General features: G+C 52.7%; 1 protein-coding gene across 4 annotated transcripts in view; it reads right to left on the bottom strand.

The window, feature by feature from the left end:
- Positions 1 to 1,751: 1,751 nt before the first annotated feature.
- Positions 1,752 to 16,291, bottom strand: part of AGPAT3 (1-acylglycerol-3-phosphate O-acyltransferase 3) — a 110,107-nt gene continuing 95,567 nt past the window's right edge. For all 4 annotated transcript variants that reach the window (XM_032276741.1, XM_032276744.1, XM_032276742.1 and 1 more), the window contains 3 exons: positions 10,270 to 10,345; positions 7,612 to 7,810; positions 1,752 to 6,555 (listed from right to left, as the gene is read on the bottom strand). In XM_032276741.1, the coding sequence (XP_032132632.1) occupies positions 6,467 to 6,555; positions 7,612 to 7,810; positions 10,270 to 10,345 (364 nt within the window). In that variant the 3' untranslated portion in view covers positions 1,752 to 6,466. The remainder of the gene's footprint in view (positions 6,556 to 7,611; positions 7,811 to 10,269; positions 10,346 to 16,291) is intronic.

A 16,291-nucleotide genomic window follows, 5' to 3' on the forward strand; every position in this document is an offset into this window, starting at 1 on the left:
GCTTGCTCAGAATTCACAGGACGGTTTGATTTCCTCATCAAGTTCCTTAGCCCTGGGGACACTGTCTTCAAGTGGGGCTTTTCGCTCCACAAAGCCCGCCTCTGTGTGAGCCACCTGAATCATTTGGGTTCTCAGGCATCATGCTCAGAAGAGACTCGAAGAGATGTTTTCCCAAACCCACTTCCTAACGGGGCTGCCCCTGTAGGACCGCCCAGGCTGCCCCTTAGTCTTCAGGTGCATGCCTGTGTGCTGGGACGTGTGTACATGTGAGCATGCATATGGTGAAAACTGTCCCTACACACGTGGTGTGTGCCTGCGTGGACGTGTATGTATACGCACGCACATGTGAACACACTCGCATGTCCCAGAATGTCAGGTGGCAGGGGCTGACTCCTACGGACTAAGCTTCTGGGTGAAGCGGAGGTGGGTTCTGTGCCAATAGGGCAGGCACAGGCCTCATGGCTGGCCCCTCTCCTGGGTGAGCCAGATGCCTGTGACGTGCGGGGTGATGAAGTGGAAGGGGTCTGCATTCAAACAGGCGAAGCAGGGTTCAGGCAATTCAGTCCTTCCTGTTAGAGGGCAAGGCCTGACCCAAACACGACATCCCCAAGCCAGCTATGTGGCACCAGGCACTTCGCTTTCATCTCTCAAGAAAACAGCAGAACGTCAGGCAAAATTCCTCGTGCTCTGAATTCAGGATGTATTTTAAAAATGAATGGCATCTGGATGCAGGACTTTGAGCCAGGCCTTCCCAGACTCTCAGGATCTGGGCTAAGCACCAGCATGGACCTGTCACCCTCACTGAAGCCGTCGGGGTGGGAGGGAGGCAGCCCTGGAGTGGACAGCATGCCGCTGATGTCGCCAGGGCCGTCCCCAGGAGCATGCGGACACCCAGACTCTTCAGCTGAGCTCGTTCTTATAAGACACGAAACGAGAACCTGGAATCTCCCTGGGCATGGTGGCGCATGCCTATAGTCCCAGCTACTCGGGAGGCTGAGGTGGGAGGATCGCTTGAGCCCAGGAGTTCTGGGCTGTAGTGTGCTATGCCGATCGGGTGCCCGCAACTAAGTTCGGCATCAATATGGTGACCTCCCGGGAGCGGGGGACCACCAGGTTGCCTAAGGAGGGGTGAACGGGCCCAGGTTGGAAACAGAGCAGGTCAAAATCCTGTGGTGATCAGTAGTGGGATCGTGCCTGTGAACAGCCACTGCATGCCAGCCTGGGCAACATAGCGAGACCCCATCTCAAAAAAAAAGAAAAAAAGAGAGAACCTGGAATCTCTTTTGATTCCAACAAGAGTTTATGTTTTGTTTTTTAATAAAGAAGAAAAAGGGGTTTCTTGGTTTTCTCCACCTATGAATTTTTTAAAGTTGTTTTGGATGTATACATGTCTACTTTGGAAAACCTTTTGTCCTTGATGGCTTTTAAAACCCCTTCTGTGGACATCATCGGATCGTTTCTCACATTTTATGCATTGGCTGCTGATTTTTTTCCCGTGTTTTTGCCAGATGACCTCTCTCCTTTTCAATTTCCCCTTCCAGAAACAACTCGTAGGGAACGGAGGGACTTGAAAAGTGCCATCGGATGGCAGGATGGGCTCGGAGGGAACAGCCTGTGGGAGTGGGCTGGGCAGCAGGTGGCCCACGGGACAGGAGTTGCTGGTGGCCCTGGCTTCCCCTTGGAGACATCTATGCAGACTGGAAACAAAGAAACAGAAGGAGGCACAGAGTCGGAATCACTTTGTCTTATATTGTGGACACTTTATCCCTCTCTTTCACAGCAGCAATTTCAATAAACAGATGCCTGCAGCATGTCACCTAGAAAACACCACCACACAGGAGCTATGCGTGCTTGGACAGGCGCACCTGCTTGTGTACAAAGGTCCTTGAATAGCACGGCAAACGCAGCCAGGCCTTTGGGACACAGGCTTTTCAAGTCTAAGTTAGCAGCCCTCACCCCCAACAAGCTTCTAAAGACCAAAAATACCTCTATCCTCCACTACATAAAGCTTGTGAGTAGCAAAACTTGTAAAAATGAAGTGTACAAAAGGAAGCATCCATATAATACATTTGCACCCTGTATACAATGGGTCCCTTTGAAACTGGCCAACAGTCAGCTATGGCAGATTTTCAATCATAGAAAAAGAACCCAATGACTGTCACATGTACTCAATGGTTTGTGTGGGTTTTCCAGAGAGATTTTCATTTACAGTTACAGTACTTGCTGGCAAGCTTTGTGAGTAAGCAGCCAGTTGAATTTCCTGGCATTTAGGCAAGTAACATTTGATTGTCACATCGTACAATTCTGAGACAATAAATACAAGTAGATCAGAAGCATTTCTTCATTGTATCAAGTAACTCCAGTTTAATTTAATACAATTTAGTGCATTTCATTATCTCATTCACAGTTCGACCTCTGTCCAAATACTTGTGCAACGCAAAGTTAAGAAGTGGAAAAGAAACTGCAGCTGAACTTGTCATTACAACGCTTAAAACTTTCAGACAACTCTATGATCTTTGAAAAGCGGACGCTGCTGTTGCCTGGGCCACCTGACGCCAAGGTGTCTGGTGACCTCCTGGGCTCCCTAAAAGTGTTTTTGTCATTCTATTTCCCGAGCAGTTAGTAAGAATGCCACTGCTATCCCTGAATTAACAAGCAGCGAGTGTTCATGAAAAAACTTAATTCATGTGTCCACCCCACGCAAGCAGATCAGTGTGACATCTTTTACCCAAAAGCTGTTTTGGCATCCTGGCCCCGATATGCAGGAATACGGGCCAGAGGTCTGCACGCCCCAGGTCAGCCCCACGGCAGGGGTAGGGGGCAGAGCCGGGGCGGGGTCAGTGGTGTGGCCGGCCTCATCGGCCCCATCGCCACGGGCCAAGGGGGCTTGCCTTTGGTTTGGGGACTAGCTCAGTAGAGAAAGGGGCAGGCACATGGCTGGGGACGTGCTGTTTCCAGAAAGAAGGCAGGCAGGCATTTCAGGCTGGCCATTGGAACCCTGAGCCTGGTGCAGTGCAGAAGGGTTAGAAGCACATCGTGCCCTGGGGCATTAGTGTGGCACGCCAGGGGCTGCATGCAGTGAGCCGCGGGCCAGAGGCCTGCTGTGGGAGCTTATGTGAGGGACTGAACAAGTCAGATGAAAATCTGCAGGGCTGGAGAGGTTATACTTGGCTTGTTGTATAAGTGTCTCAGGAAGAGACAAAGCATGCAGAAAGGTACTTCTTCACCCCAAATCTGACCCCAGCTGGCAGCCACAACAGGTGTGGGTGGACAGCTACGGAATTGCACGTGAGTGAAACACAAAGCTGGGTCTGACCCCTGCCTCTCCTTCACGTCAACATCAATGCTCAGCCACACCTCAGTGAGCAGTGTGAGGACAGATTCTCATGCCACGGTGCGCGGAATGGGAGTCAGGGGATGGACTAGGCAGAGGCTCAAAATTCATCCTTGATAGGACCTGCTTCTTTTTTTAAACAAGCAAGAGCTGCTTACACTGCTGTGTTATGACTGATTTATTTGTTCAGCGCTCATCTTTTCCATCAGACTCTGCGCTTCCGGAGGACGGGGGCCTGAAAGCACCTCGAATAGGGTGTGCACCTGGCACCCTGTCACTGAGTACTGGATGACCAGTCTCACGCGGGGGAAGAGGATGGCAACAGTGACGGTGCCCTCAGGAAGATGAGCAGGAGACCCTGTGACACCGGGCACCTGGGCCTGAGCTGAGTGAGGCCAGCGGCGTCCCCAGGAGACCATGGCCCAGGCTGGGAGCTTGGCCTGCCAGACGCCCATGGGGGGTCCTGGACCCTCTTGGCTGGGGGCCTCTGGTGGGGTGCCTGGCTCTGGGTGGGCAACAGGAGCTACAGGCCAGCAACACCCTTCCTGTCCTCAGCCTGGCTCCAGGACCTGGGGTGGAGGGCATCAGCAACGCCAGGCCCAGAACGTGCCCCACCCCGAGCACCTGAACACGGCCAGCACAGACTGTGGTTACAGAGCTGCTTCAGCTTGAGCGCTCGGCCCGAATTTGGACACAACAGCCACGATGAATGAGGCTCAGATGTAGGGTGTAAAGGAAAAAGAAAAAAGGACTATTCTGGGATTTATGAATTTAATTTAAAAAGGTAAAGGAGCTCTCCTCCCCTTTTCCTTCTGAAGTGGATGAAAAGCAAAATCCACCCTCCTCCCAAAAAAAAAAAAAAAAAACCCAAACATTCATGGTGTAGTTTTTATTGCTCTTAAAGGCTTGGTGTTCAGAAGCACAAGCTAAGCTGTGAGATTGGAAGGAATCAGGTGAGGTTTGAACCCTGTACCCGGGCCTCCATCTCCACTCTAAGCTAGGAGCTTCCCAGCTCCGTCACGACTCAGTGCAGAATTTATACATTATATATTAATTTCAAAGGGAGGGAACGTCTATGGGAAATAACTATGAATTAAGCCATAAAAGATCTACATTTGCATTTTCCAGGTCACGCTTGTGCATGGTCGGACCCTTCAGCTTTTTTCCTTTAAGATTTCGTAGGTGTGAGTGAGTCAGTGAGTGACGTGGGTCTAGACACACATGGAGACAGAGGGGCAGCGTGCAGTGAGGAAGGTGCAGGGTCTCTGGGGGGCTCCCCCAGGGCGTACACGTCCTACTCACGGCACAGCTGCCCGAGTGGGGGGGCGGGAGGGATGAGATTTCAGAGGGAGGGAAGCACATTTCTGAAGCGACAGCGTCTGCGAGCGCGTCTGGTCTGGTTTTCTTGTCTGCCCCTTCGCCCCCATGAGGAGCTGCGCTCTGAGCAGGTATGCACAGGAGGTGTTCTGCGCACACACGCCCCGAGAGTGCGGCCCCAGAGACCTGGGGCCCGGCAGTGCCTCTGTCACGCAGAACGCTGCCGTCACCTCGAGTCTCCCCGGGACACTTCGGGCTGATGCCCAATTATGTTCTTGGTTTACTTTTCTTCATGTCTGTTTTCTCCGTTTTTTTTTCCCCCTAGAAAACTCAACCTACCTCTATGCAGAACGCTGGTTACAACGTATCAGTGATAACACCCGTGTTTGGTTTTTTTCCCTTGCTAAAAAGATAAGGGGAGTTTGACTCAGAACAAGCAAGCTGAAAGCCAAATGCAGGTGGGCTGATGGTTCCACAATCGAGGTGAGCTTTCCTCCCACTGCACCACTCCAGGGGCTCCGCCCGGCCACACCGGGCACTGGACACACTGGAGGGAGAAGCATCCCTCACTGGGCGTGGGCCAGGGGCTTGCTGAGAGGCGGAGGGAGCCAGCATGACCGGCCAAGCGCTGCCCTCTGCTCTGCCTGGACGCTCAGAGACATCCCGGAGGCCAGGAGCTGGGCGCTCAAGGGTGCCCGGGCCAGTGACACCTGCCTGGTGGGGGCAGGCCCTTCCCAAGGATGCAGCTCGAGGCTGGGGATGGGGGATGCCCAACCTCTAGTTTCCAGCAGGAAGTTGAAAACCACCAAGAGATCAACCAGTAAAAATAGAATCTCTAGAAGCAAATGAGCTCAGTGTTCACAGTCTCCAACTACAGAGGGCTGACGGAGCCCTCACTGCTTCCCAAGCATCCAGAGTTCCACAGGCTGCTCGGCCCTCCCTCCTTGGCTCCTGATCTGTGGGGTGGGGGCCGCACGGTAGCCCCGAGGGTCCTCCCTCCCCAGCACCCAGTGTGGAGGGACCAGGGTTTGACAGCCATGGGAGGGACGGAGGAGCTTCTGGTTTGGGAGAACTCTGCATTTCACCGAGTTCTCGGGGGTCCGTCCACTTTAAAAACCGATGTAGGTATTTACACACAGGGTCAAACAGGAGCGAGGGCAGACAGCACTCTAGAAAGGAAAGTGGGGCGTTCGCCTCAGCCAGCCCCCGACAGGGCGCGGTGAGGGCTCCAGCTTCGAGAAATCCACCTGATGTTCATGCTGATGTGCTTATCACTACGGTCGCTCTCCCACGGGGCCCCCACTGGGAGCCAAGGTGCTGAGCCAAGCGGGGCAGCCACACGAGTCCCCGGGGGACAGGACCCGGCCGTCCACTCCCAAAAGGACAGCAGAAATTCATTATGAGACAGCTTCTGGGGTGGTGCAGAAGAGGTGAAGGGCCAGGTTAAGTTCCCAAAATAACTGATTAAGAAACAAAAAATTTGATCTAAGTTTAAGGAGAGAAAGCAGCCAAAGGCTCCCTCTTAGAAGCAGAGTTCTGGAGAGACGGCGTCTGCGGAAGGCCCCTCCGCCTGGGAACCACCTCCCACGACACACTCGGAGAGGCTGGGACCCCGAGCTGCGGGAAGCTGAACTCTTCCTCTGGCAGGCCTTCTGGATTCTTTACTATTGGCTCAAGTTTTGTTAATATTAGTCACCAGTTAATAAGAAAAATAGTTTCTAATTGTCTTTTTCCCTCCACTCGGCGTGCTGCTGTTTTTAATCGAGTTAACTGGATACCGCCATCAGATCACGTGTGTTCAATCACAGCCATTAATTATTCCTTTTTCTTAAACTCTTGGTTTCCGTAGCTGGAGCCTTTCTCTATCTCAGTCACTCCTATCAGTCTGCGAACTCCAAAGGAAGCTTTCAAGACAGGAGAGAGAGAAAAGACGTGAGACGGACGACTTTGCCTTTTTGCTGTAAACTGTGTTACGGGGCTCCCTTCCTCTGCCCCAGACCCTCTCCCTGTGCCCCACACCCAGGAGCCTCTGTTTGCAGTGAGTAGGTGTGGTCTGCGGGGAGACAGCCCTACAGGCCACGGACTCTTCAGGGAGGGCTGCGGACCACATCTTCTGACAGGTCAGAGGCAGGTGGACACATGGACCTCGCCCTGCCTGCCCCTCTGGGTCTTTGGCTGGTGGGAGCAGAAGGGCTTCAGGGCGTTCTAACAGCTAGGCCTCGCAAACCTAACAGATGACCGAGGTGGACAGGCAGGACACTCAGATGTAACCAGGTCACATCCTGTGTTCCGTTGGTGGCCTGAGGTCACCATGTGGTCCAACGCGAGAGGCTGGTGGCAGTCTCTGCCTCTCAGGTCCCTCCCCCAAGGCCCCTGGCAGGGGCCGCAGGAGTAAGGGAGTAGCCGACCCGACTGCTGGGCCTGGGGAGGGGGCTCACGGGGCGATGCACGGACTGTGTCTCCATGTACAGACCCCTTGATTACAGGGAGTGGGGTGCCCGAGTTCACCACAAGGACATACCAGTGTTTGCTCAGCCGCAGGCTGGCTGAGGAGTAGGGCCGGCATTGTGCTTGGGGTGGGCACACAGTGGGGACGCCAATGGGGTCAGTGGGGGGAGCTGAATGTTGATGTTCTGGTTAAACCTCCCAAACAGCCATCCCAGCCTGACCCCTTAAGAGCCCCAAAGCAGACAGGGGAACTGGGGACCCTCTCATCGGCATCCTCCCAGGTGCCAGCTAGTGGGTTGCAGTGGGTATGGCACAGGGGTGGTGGCCATTCGGCTCTCGGAGATGACCCTCAGCTCAGCGCAAGAGTCCAGGCTCTGAGGCCCACAGGCTGCGGGGGGGATCCTGGCTCCCCTGCCTCCCAGGGCCACTGTGAAGAACCGCTGGGTGTCGGGCCCTGTGGCTGGCACTGGAGGCCCCTCAGAGTGTGAGGCGTTAGCGACTGTGTCCATTACCTGCTCCCACAAACCCCAAGAACGTCAGGATCAGGAGGGGTGATCCGCTGGCAAAGACGCCCAAGACAAAACTGAAGAGGGGAGACAGGAGAATGGTGGCCCAGGAGAGGAAGTTGAGGAGGGTCCAGGGCCTCCGGGCAGGCTTAAACTGCTCCCCTGGAAACACACCCTTCTGATTATACATCTCCTGGAGTGCGTCCTGGAAGAGGCAACAGATGAAAAGGAAGTGCAAGGCTTCTTTACAAGCTCTTATTTCAATGCAGGAGAAAATTGCTGGCAATGAGAAACTACTCGACTTTAAAAAAGTACAACATCAAGTAAGAGGACAAGTCACGGAAGCGGCAGGTGGGGGCAAAGCTGGCCACGGAAGCTGCAGGTGGGGGCAAAGCTGGCTTTACCTTTTTGGAGGGTTTGACAGCATGCAGCAGAAGCCCGCAAGCATATCGACCCTTTGACTGAGGACGTCTCCCAGGAAAATAATCAGTCAAGAAAGCAACGTTGTGAATACCGACATCTGCCCGCCCAGCACAGCCCGGGCTGCCGCCACATCCCACACCTCCCACGAGCCAGAGGCGGCGGGGGTGGCAGGCGTGGCCTGCGTTGAGTCCCGAGGCCTGGACGCAAATCCCTGCATCGTGCGCTCTCAGCTGCACAGCCACAGAAACGTCCTTAACCTGGCACACCTGGGTTTCCTGGCCTGGTGGAGGCCAATGAGGAGCTTGGAGGAGGAGCCTGGCTAAGGCCATGTGCAGAAGGTTCTGCCCTGGTGGGAAGGTCAAGGGCGCCGCCGGCTGGCAGGAAATCACCGCACCTGATAGAGCTGAATGCTCGGCAGCCAGCACCCATGGGTAGGCAGTCTGCGGGGCTCTAGGATGCTTGGGAAGGCGTGAGGGCACCATCGACCCTCTCTTTGAAAGCTGGTTGCAGATTGTCAACACTGAGCTCACTGGCTTTTAGAGATTTCATTTTTACTAGTTGATCTCTTCATGGTTCTCGGCTTCCTGCTGGAAACCGGAGTTGGGGTGCTGCCTGCCAGCCATGCACTGTGTCCTTGTGGAGGCCGGTGTCATCATGGCCCGGCCACCCCTGGACACCCAGCTCCCTGCCTCTGGAACGTCTCCAGGCACACACATTTTGGCTGCGTGCTTCTTGAACTATGTTGTTTGTATGACATAGATTCAAACCTCGAGCCTGTGGCAGGGCAGGCCTCTCATTATGAATTACCAGGGCAGACTTTTTTGAACCCAAGAGGAAAAAGGCAAGTCTCAAGGTCATTTCTCCATGCTGGGAGGTAGTTTTATTTTCCAGTTTAACCTTTCTGAAGGTCAGATTCCTAGAGGGTCCCAGCATCACATGGGGTTTTTGGTTCTAACTTGCCGCCTTGGATGAGGGGAAATCCTAATCTTCTGTTTCCACATAAGCATTAAAGCTCACAACTTCAGGGGAGGGGCAGGCAGATGCCAGCAGCCGAGCACGGCCATGCTGGCTCCCAGGCCCATCGCCTTCGTTCCAGCCCTGCCTCCCTTTTTAGTCCCAGATTTCCCTTATTTTCTTGAGAGCCCATCAATGCATTTACAATGATATTTTTTACATCCTGGGAGGACTTCCTGGCTCTCTACCCTCCTGCAATGCTGACAGTAGAAGTCTAATGCCCCACGCATTTGTGTGCACAAAATAAAGGGAAAGTAGGTGTGGGGAGGAGCAAGCCACGGGGAATGGAATAGGAAGGACGGAGTGTGGTTTTCAACGTCATCTCCTAACATCGCCTACTTTGTTTCTGTTACATAAGTAGTCTAGTGACTATCTGTGTCTGTTACATACCTGTCACTTCTTTTTCATAAGAAAATGAAACATGTGACCAAATGTTACCAGCCATAGTTATATAGGCATCACGTTATTACCCTTCATACTTGTCTGTAGCTTGTCAATTTCTCAAACATTAAGAACAAGGGCCCAGGAGCAGCGGCTCACGCCTGTAATCCCAGCACTTTGGGAGGCTGAGGTGGGCGGATCATGAGGTCAAGAGATCGAGACCATCCTGGCCAACACGGTGAAACCCCATTTCTACTAAAAATACAAAAATTAGCCGGGTGTGGTAGTGCATGCCTGTAATCCCAGCTACTGTGGAGGCTGAGGCAGGAGAATCTCTTGAACCTGGGAGGTGGAGGTTGTAGTGAGTTGAGGTCGTGCCACTGCACTCCAGCCTGGGTGATAGAGTGAGACTCCGTCTCCAGAAAAAACAACAACAACAACAACAAAAAAAAAAAAAAACAAAAAAACCAGCCTGGTGACCTCATTTCTACAAAAAGAAATTTTTTTGTTTCGAATCTTTAGCTGAACATGGTGGCTCACGCCTGTAGTCCCAGCTACCTAGGAGGCTGAGGCAGGAGGATCTCTTGAGCCCAGGAGGTCAAGGCAGCAGTGAGCCAGGATTGCACCACTGCACTCCAGCCTGGGCGACAAAGCAAGACGCTGTCTCAGAAAAAACAAACAAAAACAGGAAGAAGAAGAAGCGAAAAAAGGATCAGGAGCATTTGGGATCTGCGTGGCACTCCTGTCTCCCACGGAGGACCCACGTGTCACCTGCCTGCTTGCCAGCGCCCCTTCCACAGCCTCTGTGGGAGACTAGAACCCTGAGGGGGAGCAGAGCCTGATTACCTTCTCCTGGTACAGTTTATGAAGCCACTGAGCCGCCTCCTTTTCGTCCAGCGGGATCTCTTCCAGAGGAAATCTCCTGTGTTATGAAGAAGAGTCAAGGCGGGTGAATCATCACATGACCTCACACCCAGAAGGGAAACACGGTGTGCTCAGATGACCTGTGGGCCCGCCCTTTCTATGATGCCTTACTCTCAACTCTTAAACACAAACAGAAAATGGACTTCTCCTAAGGCACTGGACCGAGAACACAGTCAGCCTGGCGTGGCGGCGAGGGGCCACGAGGTGCCCTTCTGTGCAGGGATGGCTGCAGCATGAACCCAGCATGCCCACAAGTGAGTTAAGTGGGCAGACCATGCCTCCGGCCCCATGACAAGGGCGGTCATTAGTGAGCTGCTGAGAGTTCTGATCTTTCTTTAACATGTTCTTTTTTTTTTTTTTTTTGGTCTCTAGGCTGGAGTGCAGTGGTGCAATCTCAGCTCACTGCAACCGCCACCTCCCAGGTTCAAATGATTCTCCTGCCTCATCCTCCACAGTAGCTGAGACTACAGGCATGCACCACCACACCCAGCTAATTTTTGTATTTTTAGTAGACATGAGGTTTCACCATGTTGGCTAGGATGGTCTCAATCTCTTGACCTCATGATCCACCCACCTTGTCCTCCCAAAGTGCTGGGATTACAGGTGTGAGCCACCGCACACAGCCTAACATGTTCATTCTTTGGAGACAGCCATCACTGAGGGTGTCTTTCATTAGGCAAAGAAGATTATTTCACAAGTGAAATCCACTTGCTTCAAATATGAAAAGTATTAAAAATGTAGACATTTTAATCTCAAGGAATAGCTGATTTCAGTTTGGACACAAAGTTATTTACATACCTAATCTATCAAGTGGGTTAGCGGCCCACAAGTTGACATGTCTACTTGGTAAGGTAAGCAGGGTAATTACCTGACAAATCTAATTGGAAAATTTTAAATAAGTAACGTGTTACGGCTCTTATTTTGACAGTCAGTTGTAATTTGAATAAGTAGAAGGTGTAAGCCACTCACATATGATATATTAAAGTCTTTTAAAATTGAATAAGAATGCCAAGTCTGCCAGCTAGGATTACAGTGGCGATTCTAAGGAAGCAGCAATACTGTGTGTACGGGCTGGGGTTCGGGGGCTGCCACATCCACGGCGCCCGTCACTGAGCCGTGCGGCGAGACGCAGGTAGGCATGACCTGTTTTCACCAGTGCTCGGTTCTCCCTTCCCTCTAGGCAGTTGAGAAAAACACACATCCGAAAAAGTTGACTATGATTCAAAACAGGCTATTTAGTGTTTATATAAATTAAGCAATAAAATTTTTTAAATGCTGATGTAGCCGGGCGCTGTGGCATGTGCCTGTAGTCCCAGCTTACTCGGGAGGCTGAGGTGGGAGGATTGCTTGAGCCCAGGAGTTCTGGGCCGTAGTGTGCTATACCGATCAGGTGTCTGCACTAAGTTCGGCATCAATTTGGTGACCTCCCGGGAGCGGGGAACCACCAGGTTGACTAAGGAGGGGTGAACCGGCCCAGGTCAGAAACAGAGCAGGTTAAAACTTCCGTGCTGATCAGTAGTGGGATTGCACCTGTGAATAGCCACTGCACTGCAGCCTGGGCAACACAGTGAGACCCTGCATCTTTCTTTAAAAAAAAAAAAAAAATCTGATGTAAAATTTGGCTCATGTGTCTGAATAGTCGAGTTTTCTTGGAACGTGAACTCTTTCTTTCAAAAAAATCAAAGTTATATAAAATTCAGAAAATCTTGCCTTATAGTCAACCTGATTAAAATTAAATTCATTTTCTATAAAATTTTATTGCAAATTAACATGAACAGAAATAAAATGTGGTCTTCTCTTAAAAAGAAAAGAAAAACACGCATCCCTTCCTCCCACAAGTGGCTTCCGTGAGGGAGCCCTTAACAGCTGGCGCTAGATGCTGCCTCTTCCCTGCCACAGCTATCAGAGAATCACCTTGCTAGGGAAGGGCGGCCCTACGCTACCACGTGGGTCTGCTGGTCTGCCCTGTGCACTCTCTGGGTTCATCATGGACCTTTATGAGGAAGAAGCAATTCATTGTGTTGTAAGCCAAAAAAAACCAAAACACCAAAATTAAAACCTGCCTTCCACGGGCAACCGCAGTGCCTCCCAGCGCCCAGGAGGGGGCAACGGCGCACCTCAGAGCAGGAAAGACCCTTCTGGAGCTGCAGGGCCCACGGCGAGGTTTCCACGCCCGCCAGTTCTCCACGATCTAGGGCCACACACCTCGCACTTCCGTCTAGAAACTGAGGACCCTGAAGCTTTGGTGTATGGAGTTTCCACCTATGGATCTTCTCCCCATCAAAGTGAAAGCTGAGACCTGTTACAACACAAGCACACGCCACAGGCCAGCACACACCACACGCCAGCACACACCACACACCACACACCAGCACACACCACACGCCAGCACACACCAGACACCAGCACACACCACACACAAGCACACGCCACACGCCAGCACACACCAGACACCAGCACACACCACACGCCAGCACACACCAGACACCAGCACACACCACACACCAGCACACACCAGACACCAGCACACACCACACGCCAGCACACACCAGACACCAGCACACACCACACACAAGCACACGCCACACACCAGCACATACCACACACAAGCACACACCACACACCAGCACACACATACCAGCATGTGCTACATGCCAGCACACACCACACACCAGTGTACATGCCAGCATATGCAACGTGTCAGCACACGGCACACACACGTGAGCATACACCACACACCACACATCAGCAAACGCTAGTACACAACAGCACACACCACACATCAGCACACATGCAGCGTTCACAAGGCTCCACTGCACGCTGGTGAGCAGACGGCAGTGAAGACAGCACCACGTCCCAGTAAATAAAACAGCTTAATGCTGGCCCCAGGCTCAGCCGGCATGGGGAGGACTCGGCACAGGCGCCGTTTCAGAAAGGACCCAGGCCAGAGGCTGTCTCTGTCTACAGTGAGGGGAGGGCCTGCCCAGAGGCCCACCCTGGCTGACTGTGGCCCCTGACACACACAGGTCATACACACCACACCACACACACAAAGCACATACAATTTATACACACCATGCCGCACACCACCCCCACATGATTCATATACGCACACCACACACACACACACACACACACACTTATAGTTTATACACAGCACATACATCAATTTATACACACACGCCACACCACACATGATTTATATGCACACACCACACTACACACACCCCACACTCATATAATTTATATACACACACCATATCCACACCAGACAGACCACACACACATCCACATTTTTCACACACACATGCACATTTATAATTTATACATGCACCACACAGTACACACACACATATATAATTTATACACACACTACCACATACACCACACACATTTCTTGCACACCACACACATCACACCACACACATATGTAATTTATACACACACTATATCATACACACTGCCCCACACAAATATGTAATTTATACACACACATTTTTACACACATACCACACATCGAATTTATACATACCACATGTATATATTTACACACTACACTGTACATACCACACCCATACACAACACACATACCACACACGTAATTTATACCAAACATGCACATATATACACCACATGCACACATAACATGCCATACATACATCACATATACCACATACATCATAATACACACCAAGCACACCCCACCTGAACACACACACACACACATACCCCACATACAGGTTTTACTGTATGTCTGTTACATACATTATGAAATATATAAAGATAAGAATTTAAAATGACAAGATAAAAAGTAAATATAAATAAAAATTCTATCTTTTCTGCACTCCAGGGTGTCACCCTGAGCATGTGCCTCCTGGCGTTGACTCAAGCCCCTTGAAGGCTCTTGGCCAGGGGCCAGTGCTGGGGCCAGGAGAGCCCTGCAGCCATCCTGTACTCACGGCCCCGGGCATTGGAGGAGGGCCAGCCCCATGCCCAGCTGAGCCTGGTGCTCTAATGGCATGGCTGCGGAGACACTGCTGTTCCCCGGACAGCCAAGCAGCGAGTGACTGGAACAGCTGGAGCCTTAGAAGTTCAGAGTGAGTATTTATTAAAACATGATTGGGCAAAATAAAGGCAGTGGCGGGAAGGTCGGTAGATGAGGAGGGGCGGGGGGAGTCTGCTGTCTGCGGGAGCCGTGTGGCACGGAGGTGGCGGCGCTGTGTAGCTTGGTGGGTGTCCCGGCTCCTCCACAGCCAGCACAGACCTTGGGCAGCTTCTCCGACCGTCCCGCCTCGGCCCACCACTAAGCACCAAAGGACAAGAGCAAGACGCGCCTCCCAGGCTCGTCTCGTGAGGGTGACTGTGGCCAGCTGTGGCCAGGATCTGGCCCACAGCCACCGGCTGCTATCACCCCACCTCATGTCCTGCCCCAGCCATGCGATCGTCCTGGGCCCCGGTCAGTCACTGCAGCCTCCACAGCCCACAGTGGCTCAGAGCTTCCTCCCAGGGCTGCAGACACACAGGGGAGAGGACCGCCGGCTCGGCCCCACTCACCCGGCTCAGGAGAAGAGGGGCTCCAGCTGTCATCAGCCAGTCCTTGAACCGGAAGGGAATGTGACCTAGCTCACGTTTATGTTCACAAATGATTCCTGGAAACCTCCCACCTACAGTGTGGCCCGAAGAACTGGGTGCTGTTGTGTTTTGCTCTGTTTAACTTGGACGTGCTCAGGCTCTCGAGACCAGAGTGTGGAGGGCCCATGGCCACGGCGGGCAGGCTAGGCTGACCAGGACACATCCAGCTGGTGGTGGTCGGATTGCAAATGTGGGAACGCATGCAGTGACAGCTCTGTGCAACCTCACACACACCACGGAGGACCCTGCCTTTCTGCACACACTGAATGAAACCAGAGACTGACGAGCTCAACGGGGGCCGCCCAAGGGCGCACGGGTGCTTCAGACACCTCAGAGCCAAGCTTCAACAGCCTGCCTGAAACGACGCCTCGCGCTGGGATCAGGGTCACAGCCGCAGCCTGTGTTTTAAGTCAACAGCATTTCTGGTGCGTTTTCTCCTCTACATGAGCCTGGAGAGTCCAAGAGCAGCAATGCTCATTGGCAGCACCCACACCCCTGACCCTGTGCGCAAAGAGACAGACTGTCCCCAGGAAAGCAAGCCCGAGGTGCCTCCCAGAGGCTGGACATGCCACTCCCTTTTTATTTCACTGCGACAGTGACCAGGGCCCGGAGTAGTGAAACCTCAACTCTCAAGACGGGGTTTAAAACAGGCTCTTTAGCCCAACGTGGTGGCTCACGCCTGTAATCCCAGCACTTAGGGAGGCCAAGAAGGGTGGATCACTTGAGGTCAAGAATATGAATCCAGCCTGGCCAACATGGAGAAACCCTGTCTCTACTAAAAAAATACAAAACTAGCTAGGCATGGTGGCAGGTGCCTGTCCAGCTACTCAGGGGGCCGAGGCAGGAGAATCGCTTGAACACAGGAGCGGAGGTTATAGTGAGCTGAGATTGAGCCATTGCACTCCAGCCTGGGCGACAGAGCAAGGTCTGTCTCCAAAACAACAAAGAAAGCCTTCACCACTGTCTCCTTCAACACTGCGGCCCCCTGCATGCCGGACTGCCATCGCCAGGGCCAGCAGAAAGCCACTCCCAGCACTCTTCAGGCCAGAGGCTCCACAGGGGCCCCGTCCTGCCCACCAAGAGACCTGCCTGGATTTCACCCTTCACAAGTCAGCGCCGTATGCCCCCAGGTCATGTGACTGTGGGTCCCAGGAGACTTCGGGAGCCTGGTGGGGTTTGAGTCCAGGCCAGGAAAGTCCAGTCCATCTTACAGAGGGAACTGCAGGGGCTTCCCAAGGAGGCAGAAGGAGAGATGGATGTGGCCCCAGTGACAGCTCAACAATTTCCCCAAAGGAAGGAAACACACCGTGCA

This window comes from Sapajus apella, unplaced genomic scaffold (assembly GCF_009761245.1).
Source record: "Sapajus apella isolate SASKATOON/1434 unplaced genomic scaffold, GSC_monkey_1.0 scaffold8, whole genome shotgun sequence".
Lineage (NCBI taxonomy): Eukaryota > Metazoa > Chordata > Mammalia > Primates > Cebidae > Sapajus > Sapajus apella.